We start from the raw sequence: 10,244 nt of genomic DNA on the forward strand, positions 1-10,244 counted from the left end.
GGTCCAGGGACAGTGTAGGGGAGGCTTAGGACACCACCAGGATCTCAGAAGCATATGGCTGGCTCAGCAGGGCTGTCTCCACAATCTGACAGAGCCTGACAAGAACCTCCAAACCTTACCTTCCAAGACAAAAGACCTCGAAATGCTAGAGAACTCGACAATATAAACTCTGCTACCAAGAGGGACATTTTATAGATTGGGAATTGGACCATTTATTCAGACTGTGAGAGGATTAAAGTAAAAGCTGTGCTTTTAGGCTGTGCATCTTCTGTGGGGTCACACTCTGCAGAGAGGGACTGGACCTACTATTTATGGTTTTGCTCTGACATGAAGGCATATGTTGGCCTGTACCCTGGCCGTAGAGCACTGTCTCTCTGTCCTTGAGTTTGGCTGCTTCCATAGAGAAAAACCTGACTGACGTTCTTACTCGTGCTAATTATTTTAGCAATGCCAGTAGCAGCTTCCAGCATGATATTACCAAAACGTTTATAAAAAGCAAAGGTCATTCTCAGGGTTACATTCCTATGAAGCTCCTCAAATGGAAGGTTGGTGGTTAGCAGCAAGGAATATGAAACACTTTTCAGGGATTCTTCATAGTTAACCATAATAAAAAAATTTATCTATTTACACAGGGTATATTTGTCAGCATTTTCATGCTTTCATTTGATCTTCTTTGCTATTTTAAATGTGGTAGTAGTGCTGTGGTTTCCTCTGATAGTTTTTTGTTACTTCTTTGTGTGTGAGTTACTGAAACATTATATTCTGTTCTTGCATTATGCTGTCGTCATTTGCCTTTGACCATGGCACACCCTACCATTCTGTTTGCAAGGCATATACCAAGGTTACTGCTTAAATCCTAAATATTGACAATGCTGTGGACACGCTGAGCAATGCTTACAATGTTCAGGCAAACACGCTCTATGCTTCATATACACTGAAATGTAGTAAGCTAAAGAAGGAACACTATGGTACACATAGGCATAAAGTCATTTCGATCATCTGACTTTTGGTTTGATTTCTCAGTTTGACCTTTTTCCAATTATGGACATCTAAATACTCAGTATTAATCGTAATAACAAAGCAAAGCTATAAAACATGTCTGAAAGACAATTTCAGGGGATTTACATGTTTTTTGTCATTTTAACAGTTTTGATCCCCAACATGGCTACTCTAATTAATAATTCAACAAACGGCATTATTAAGAAAAATAAATTGAAACATATTTGTTTAGCAGGCTGTTCTGCTGGCAAAGTCTGCCGTGTTGTGTTGGACAGCAGCAGATGGTGCATATTTGGGTGGAATGTATGCTAGGCAGAGCAGCGAGGTGAGATGTAACTGTGTAATGTTGTGCTATGTGCCGAACCTCGGCGTGAACACCTCATGCTGTGTGTGCGACAGAGTCGCTGATACCAACCCCACTCGCTGAGGGGAAAGTCTCACATGGTGTTTAGAAATGGAAGCAGATTTGGTCTGCGTGAGACCGGCATTATGACATGCCCAGTCCAACTCGCCAGTGTTGAATTAACACCTGCAGGCTTTGTTTAAGTCAAATTTAACACTATACAAGTTAAGTCATCACTGGGGACTTGGCTGTTCATTAGAACCATACTGATAGTTTTATATATAAACTATGTAATATATATAAAACAGAGGTCTCATCACTTGAGTGAATAAGCCCACTTTTTCCATGGGTCTGAATGGCCCAGTCGTCTTTTCAGACACTACCAGTTTTTGCCTGCGTCCTACAAACACAACAACATCATTAGTTTGGAATGTGGGCAGTCCTTCCTCCCCCACTAAGCTTGAATGGGCTAATAATGAAGAATCAGCTTTGCTCTTTCTCTCTGATTGGTGTCCAGTTTGCAGTGTTTGTCTTTTCTCGAAGCCACAAGCTTGGTAAAAAACAATTAGTAAATTGATGGCCTGTGCTAAGTCAGCCCATTCATTTGGCTGAGAGGCGGACCCACTCGGCAGATGGCGTACCCTCCCTTGGACCCAGATGTCACCCACGCAGCTGGGCCACGGCGCGTGTCCGGAGACAGGGGCTGAGAATCTGCCCTGTCAGCCTCCATTTGCTCCCACGCATGGAGGGCTGCTCCTGGCTGGGCCTTCTGGGCCTTCTGGGCCTTCTCCCAAGGGTGACCTACTACCTCTGCATTACAAACCACTTCATCTGCATGTTTGAAGGCTGAGGGGAGCAGCAAGGGATCCAAACGCGACATCCTGCTGGTGCTGACGTGTCACAGCTGGAGCAGAGTGCAGCCTATGAGGGCTGAGGTGTGGGTTCTGTAGCAGGGGCTGTAATACCACAAGCCAATGGCAGGATGGGTAGAGAGAACAGTTGGGAATGGACAGAATGTTCCAGCATGACTCAGCCCTGGTGAGCATATCCACATCACAGTCCCTGTCATGCCCCATCAGGCCTTGCTGTCATGCATGCAAATGACAGAGGAGGAGCTAGTAGACCATCAGGCCCTGGTTGTTGTTCAGAGGCCTTTTGGGCTCATATGGGCACACGTGCTGCTTTATCACTGTGCTCCTCCTACAGCAACAAAGAATGGCAGTCCATCTGGTATTGGAAACAACACACTTTATGAATCAACTGAAGGAGTAATAGGCCCCCCAGGAGACGAACACAGAAGTGATTTCAAACTCATATTGTTAGATATTACTGACAAGTGCGAAAGTGAAAGGCAAAGAAGAAGGACCATGTATACAAGCAGCCATTATATGAATCGCACAAACTCACAGAGCCTGTTTGTGTTTCTGCACAGGCAGTATGTCAGTAAGAACACATACTCCTTTCTCACTCCTCTCTTTCGCTCCAGGTTTCTCTAACGGTCTACTGCTACTGCCGTGGAATATAAAGTAGCCTAAGCCTCTTAAGTCATTCACTTCAGCATACCCAGTAGCCAAGATTACGGATCCAAATGATTATAGCCATAAGCAGCAGGGGCAAAGTATTGGAATTCATTCTGAATAGTCAATGGTCTATGCAAACTGCACTGTATGGTCAGTGCCATACAGAGTATGATATTGATATACATTATATTATACACAGGTTCTGCATTAATTATCTTTGACCCTGGAATCTCTGTCTGGCCAAAGTTTGGCACATTTTGACAAAGATATAATTTTAAGATGTTAAGATATTTTACATTTTTGCATGCATGCTTTTAACACTAACATTTGATATTTCAGTGTGTTGAGATGTAAAAAAATGTAAGTAAAAATGTCTTCAGTGTCAATAAAAAAAATTACTAGCAAAGTACAAATTATATACATTTGTCAGTACACAATAGGTATTTATCAGAGGGTGTCTCCATATCACCCCACCGTCATACTCTATATTACAACACGCTTAGGGCAGGACAGAAGCACACCAAATGATCCACAAGATCAGGCAAAAACAAGGATTTAAAACTATTAGAATTTGTAACTATTACAGCGAATAGTTGTGGTATAACAACGGGACGCCCTGTTAAGTGCCCTTGTTTTGACCAGAGATAAACTACAGATTGCAGACTACTTTTGATGAGATGAATCAGCAAAATCTTACAGCGAAGTCTGGATTGATAAATAAACGAGTTTTCTGTTTTGCTCCTAACAAAGATCATGTAAATTATGCACCTATCCGCGTGAAACAGAACAGAATACAGCTTTTCCAGCTACATTAGAATTGCGCCAAGCTGTGTTGGCTGCGCTGTGTGCGCGCGCGCTAAGGTCTGTGTCCATGGTGCTGAACGCTGAACGAGTAACAAATCGAAACAATGCTGCCTTCTCCTAAGGCTGCGCGTGTGACATGTGTGCCCTTTTCTGGTCAAAAAGAACAACCTAAATGCGAACTAATCACTCTCATTCCTAAAAGACATAGACTGGGTTGGTGCTTAAAATCTTTAGTTTGTTTATCTGACGAAAAACTAAAATCAGTATTTACACCTAAAAGCTGGATTTGTCTGTGGCTTTGTTAATTAGGAATAAGGTAGCCTTGTCTGCAACATGAATAAAAAGGAATTTTCTCTACAGCGACTGTAGTAAGTGAGAAAAAATGAATTAGCTGAACAATACACGGTTTCGCCTTCGCCAGGAGACCCCTTACCTTCTCTGTCACAAAGCTGGATCGCGTCCAAACTGAGATTTTTAATCATGTCTTCGCAGGGACTCGTGGGGCTACTGATACTGTGTCCCACGCGTGGAACTTCCATTTTCTTGCCCTCCGTGTGCAAAATATCCCAGCAGCTGATGTAAATGAGTTTGCCGTGCCGCAAGACAGATCTTTTAGAAAGTGGCCGCTGTAGCCTCTCTCTCCCTCACCCGGGTTTCTTTAGCGACGGTGAAGAGGGTATCGCGTCAGCAGATCGTCATGGCTAGTCCACGCCGATTCGTCTCTGCGACAGGGGGTTTTGGGTTAAGGATAGTGACCATGCCTCTCAGATTAGCATGTGACAATAGAAATACGATTGCTCATTAAAATTTTCAAAAATAAAGAAAAGTCACTTTAAGCTACAAGTGTTCGTTTCACTTTTTGACGGATTAGTTGCGAAAGAATAGAGAATTAATTTATTCTTTGTGCAAAGAGATTACCATGTGTATTTCTGCTTTCTAAATCTGACGCGTTTCAGTAATTGAAAAACAATTGAACATTCAGTAATTCATTGTAAGGGCTTAGAGTGTATTTCAAATCCACCCTTTTAATGCATGACACAAGTGACAGTACAGTTATGCCCAAACCCATATTTATGGGTGTTTGTGCTGCTCGTTCAGTAGTACTTGTTCAATGCTCAATACTCCTGTGTCTACAGTTACATGTAATGTTTCTGTGATTAGCATTTTTGATCAGCCTTTTCTGTAACCAAAAGGAAATATTTTGAATGTTTTCAAGTAAAGGCTACAGTTACATACAGTCTCAGTATAATGTCTACACAGTTTAAAACTGCATACTGAATATCCCTGAATGCATCTTTAAAAATATATTTAAAAACTAAGATCACGTTAGGTCTGACTTAAAAATAGTTTAAATCATAATATCCATTCCATGGGCATATATAGAATATAGAAGAATATACTGTATATATGATGAACATTTTTGTACTGCATCACCAAAAGTGTCCGGTTTTATGTGTACAACACATTATGACAAATTATACTAAGCCATTCTTGGGGGCTGAAGCCTCTTGGCAGTGTAGCTGCCCCTACTGCTGCAGATGTGGAACTGCCAAATGTTAATAAGACACAAGACAAATCAAAGTATGACTTCTGGTAGAGCTTGTGAATTTATGCTACTTGAGCCAAAATGTGAAGCTGTTTTAAAGGTTCAATTTAGCCTTTGGAAGGCTGTTTTGCTACATATCCACCTGTGACTCTCTCCCTATTTTAATGTGATCATGTTAGGTTAATGCTTTATCTATGCACCTGCAGGTCTTGCAACCTGGCATTAATATGATTGGTGGATGACCATGAGAACATTAGCTTGAGGTTCCACAAATACGTTTTATTGTGTATTATTGTGTTTCTTGTGTAGTCTGCACTGCTGCAAACGATCACTCTTCCACCACCTTCAGGGCTGTGTCCCATTTTGACCTTGGAACTTCCACATCCCTAGAGCACGCAAGCTTAGCTGGGTGGCTAGCCACATGTTAGCTGGGTGGCTAGCCACATGTTAGCTGGGTGGCTAGCCACATGTTATGAGATGGATGGGAGCAAGGCATGCATGCTAGGAGATGTTCAATGGTGCTCTTCATCCTGCCTGCAGAGCTCATGCAGTGGGGTGGGGAGGGGGAGGGGTGGCGTGAGGAGGGGAGGGTTCCCTTTAAGGTGGTCAGAGGCAGCAGTGTTCCTGCATGCTCTGCCTGCAGATTAATAACCAAGGGATAGACCACTCCCAGAACAGCACTGGGGAAGTCTCTCCCAACCGACTATCTCTCTCTCTCTCTCTCTCTCTCTCTCTCTCTCTCTCTCTCTCTCTCTCTCTCTCTCTCTCTCTCTCTCTCTCTCTCTCTCTCTCTCTCTCTCTCTCTCTCTCTCTCTCTCTCTCTCTCTCTCCCCTCTGGCATTTATGTTAGGTATAATGAATAGCACTATTTTCCAACAATGTATCCTTTAAAGAAATGGCTTCACTGAGGGAGAGAGAGCGAGAGAATGCATTAACCAAAATAAAAGGAATTCCAAACACTGTGGTGGTGTGTAGAGACAAATTAATTTAAGAATGGGGAGGTGATAATAAAGGAGTAGTTGAATTGTTAATCTGCTGCTGCAGAGAGGGGGATGGGGAGGTGATAGAGGAGTAGTTGAATTGTTAATCTGCTGCTGCAGAGAGGGGGATGGGGAGGTGATAGAGGAGTAGTTGAATTGTTAATCTGCTGCTGCAGAGAGGGGGATGGGGAGGTGATAGAGGAGTAGTTGAATTGTTAATCTGCTGCTGCAGAGAGGGGGATGGGGAGGTGATAGAGGAGTAGTTGAATTGTTAATCCGCTGCTGCAGAGAGGGGATTGGGGAGGTGATAGAGGAGTAGTTGAATTGTTAATCCGCTGCTGCAGAGAGGGGGATGGGGAGGTGATAGAGGAGTAGTTGAATTGTTAATCTGCTGCTGCAGAGAGGGGGATGGTATGGTGTGATTTTTGTTTCAATAGTTCCACAAAAGCAAAAGTAAATCCAAGAGCAGAAAGTATATGTTATGAATGCAAAACAGAAAAAAATATATCAAAAGTATATATTTTTTATATAATTGGTTATTTGAAACTTATTTTCGTTTGCATTTTGACAAGTTTTTGGTTCCATTGTTTTTGTTTTTTTGGATTTTCCCAGTAAGGTCTTTTGCTTCTGGAATCTCTCTTTGCTTCTGCTTCGTTTTTTGCTTCTGACTTTTGGAACATATTTCACGTGTGGGAGGGTCTTAGATGAAGGCGTTCCTCTGCAATCTCCATTGGTCACTGATTCCGGACTGACACAGAGCTCTGAGACCGCCTCTGGGACCAAGCCACGCCCACCCCACCAGCTTCCCAGCGTTTTCAAACATGGCGGAACGCGGTGGTTCTGTTTCACAGTAGCATGTAAACTAAGTTTTACCATAAAAGTTTATAATTAATTGGTAAATGGTCTGTAGATATTGCAAATGTATGCTGTATAATAACTACATTAAGCATGGCAGTTAATATTTAGCACACTTTACCAGCGCGAGCTTTTTAAAATTTTAGTGAACTGGATGCAGGCATGAAAATCTGTCACCTTGCGGCGAAATTCGCCGTTTTGAAGTTTTCATATTTTGCGGTAAAACAAACTCTTATGAAAAATAGGTAGATAGTAAAATAAGAAACAAGATTTTTTGTAGTTCTAAATGATGAACCCTGCTATTTTTTACACTCATTTTTGCCGCTGATGTTATTTATTGGTTCATTAAGATGTAATGGCTTTGACTGAGCCATCTGGAATGGCGAAAGCGGCTCGCGTTTACGGATCTGGCTCCATATATTGACAAGACAGGTCAATATTTTTCAGCGCGACATTACCGTGAGAGAAGTCAACAGGGAAGAGTGTGTTTAAAGCTAGCCTTTAAATTATTTTTAATTTAATCGCTGCTGTAGCTTCTGTCACCGTTTTGCTACATTCACAATAGTAGCGACTAGTTACTCGCTCCTCCTGGATCATTCGCTAGCGTCCCCGCGGGTCTAAAGTGAGAAGGAAACTAATCCGCACTCTGCTTTTCAATGGACTACTCTTCTTACTCTCACCCCTCCAAGTTAAAATCTTTTTGTTTTTATCTCTGAGTCGGACAGTGTCTGAATGTCATGTCTGACATGTATTATGTTTAGTATCTCTATGTTCAATGGTTCAATGAATATTGTTCACTTCTTAATAAAATATGGACAGCACAAGATGCATGTGATGTGTGTTTGTGTGTGGTACCTGCAGAACACTGAAAAACTGTGAGTGAACAAAGCTGGTTGTATATAGGGTGGCCACTTTTCAGTATTGCTTTAATTTTGGTATTTGGCTTTAATTTTGGTATTTTTTACTATTATGGATTTTACTATATTTGGCACCACCTCTCGTACACCAGCTGCCCCCCACCCCCCGTCCGTCGCCATACCAGATATTGCAAATACTCATATTTCTTCCACACATCAATGTTCTCTCCATCCAGTTCACTAAAATTTTAAAAAGCTCGTGCTGGTGAGCATGCTTAATGTAGTTATTATACAGTGTACATTTGCAATATCTACAGACCATTTAGCAATTAATTATAAACTTCGTATAAACTTTAATGGTAAAACTTTAATGGTAAAAAGTTTACATGCTGCTGTGAAACAGAACCACCGCGTTCCGCCATGTTTGAAAACGCTGGGAAGCTGGTGGGGTGGGCGTGGCTTGGTCCCAGAGGCGGTCTCAGAGCTCTGTGTCAGTCCGGAATCAGTGACCAATGGAGATTGCAGAGGAACGCCTTCATCTAAGACCCTCCCACACGTGAAATGTGTTCCAAAAGTCAGAAGCAAAAAACGAAGCAGAAGCAAAGAGAGATTCCAGAAGCAAAAGACCTTACTGGGAAAATCCAAAAAAACAAAAACAATGGAACCAAAAACTTGTCAAAATGCAAACGAAAATAAGTTTCAAATAACCAATTATATAAAAAATATATACTTTTGATATATTTTTTTCTGTTTTGCATTCATAACATATACTTTCTGCTCTTGGATTTACTTTTGCTTTTGTGGAACTATTGAAACAAAAATCACTCCATAGGATGGGGAGGTGATAGAGGAGTAGTTGAATTGTTAATCTGCTGCTGCAGAGAGGGGGATGGGGAGGTGATAGAGGAGTAGTTGAATTGTTAATCTGCTGCTGAGACACATACACACATACACATACACAGAGACACACACACATGCACATATTCATGCACACAGACACGTGCACACACACACATAAACACACACGCGCACAGACACACACATTTATGTATCTCTGACTTCTCTTCTTTGGCATTTAAATGAGTCCATAGTACCTTTAGAGTATGGTCTTATTCATAGTACCTTTAGAGTATGGTCTTACTCATAGTACCTTTAGAGTGTGGTCTTATTCATAGTACCTTTAGAGTATGGTCTTACTCATAAGTTCAGTCAACTTAATTTCAAACCTCTGAGCAAAACAACAATAACATGACTCTTCCCTAAAGACTAAAGCAACCTTCATTAGCTTAGTAAATTATACTTTGTCTAAGGATCCAATGCTACAATAACTAGAGCAGGGGTGCTCATTACGTCGATCGCGATCGACCGGTCGATCGCGAAGGAAGTGTCGGTCGATCGCGAAGGAATGTGCGTAGATCGCGTCACATAAAATAGTAGTAGATGAATCGCACATCTGCACTGACGGTTGTATTTTGATTGACATTCACGGTAGCCAATCTGCAATCCACCCACTTACGTTCGCCACCCCCCCCCCCCCCCCCCCGCTCAACAAATTACGTTCGCCACCCCCCCCCCCCCCCCCCCGCTCAACAAATTACGTTCGCCGCCACCCCGGTAGATCTTTCTGACTTGGTCATCTTATAAGTAGCTCGCAAGCTGAAAACTGTGGGCACCCCTGAACTAGAGTTTGACTTTAATAACACCACACCCATATATTCGATAGGTATGTTGGTGTAACACATTGCAAGTAGTAGGAAAGAGATGAGAGCATAAAAAAAATCACAGTTTTATTGCAGTGCACGCAGGAGATCTCATAAGGGCTAGTCCCCAAAAAAGAGCTGGTGATGTCCCATGAGGGTGTGAGACTCAATATACAGCACAGAGTAAACTGCATGTGTAATGAGGATTAATATTCAGGTGAAGGTGATCGTGATTGGAGGGATTTGGAGGTGTGTGATGATCGGGTTCTGTGATAGGATTGTGTATTTGCACGGTCTCTGCCCTGAGATTGGCTGGATGTTGACTGAGACGTGTTCCTTCTATGATTCTTTCTTAACGTACACTAAAGACACTCTAGTTCATGTCAGAACTAGAGTCAGTGAAGTGTAGACTGACTCCCAGGGAGCACAGGCATACATATAGACCTCCTCACTAGTGTAAATCAATCTGGAATGGATATATATATGTATATTGGAAACTTTGATATCAGTGCTTTTACAGTCATTGTAGTCATTTAGCTGAAATACCACCAAGCACTTATCAAAATCCATATCCAAAACATTTTAGCAAAACTTTATCAGGAAAAAACTGTTCATTCTAAAACACTAATAGATGTCAGAT

The 10,244-nt window shown here is 41.9% G+C and overlaps 1 protein-coding gene across 1 annotated transcript in view; it reads right to left on the reverse strand.

Moving 5' to 3' along the window:
- phyhiplb (phytanoyl-CoA 2-hydroxylase interacting protein-like b) overlaps nucleotides 1–4,349 on the reverse strand; it is a 25,367-nt gene extending 21,018 nt beyond the window's left edge. Inside the window, exon 1 of the mRNA XM_077000613.1 lies at nucleotides 4,100–4,349. Within this exon, the coding sequence (XP_076856728.1) occupies nucleotides 4,100–4,205 (106 nt within the window). The 5' untranslated portion in view covers nucleotides 4,206–4,349. The remainder of the gene's footprint in view (nucleotides 1–4,099) is intronic.
- Nucleotides 4,350–10,244: the final 5,895 nt, after the last annotated feature.

This window comes from Brachyhypopomus gauderio, chromosome 3 (genome assembly GCF_052324685.1).
Source record: "Brachyhypopomus gauderio isolate BG-103 chromosome 3, BGAUD_0.2, whole genome shotgun sequence".
NCBI classification, from domain to species: Eukaryota; Metazoa; Chordata; class Actinopteri; order Gymnotiformes; family Hypopomidae; genus Brachyhypopomus; species Brachyhypopomus gauderio.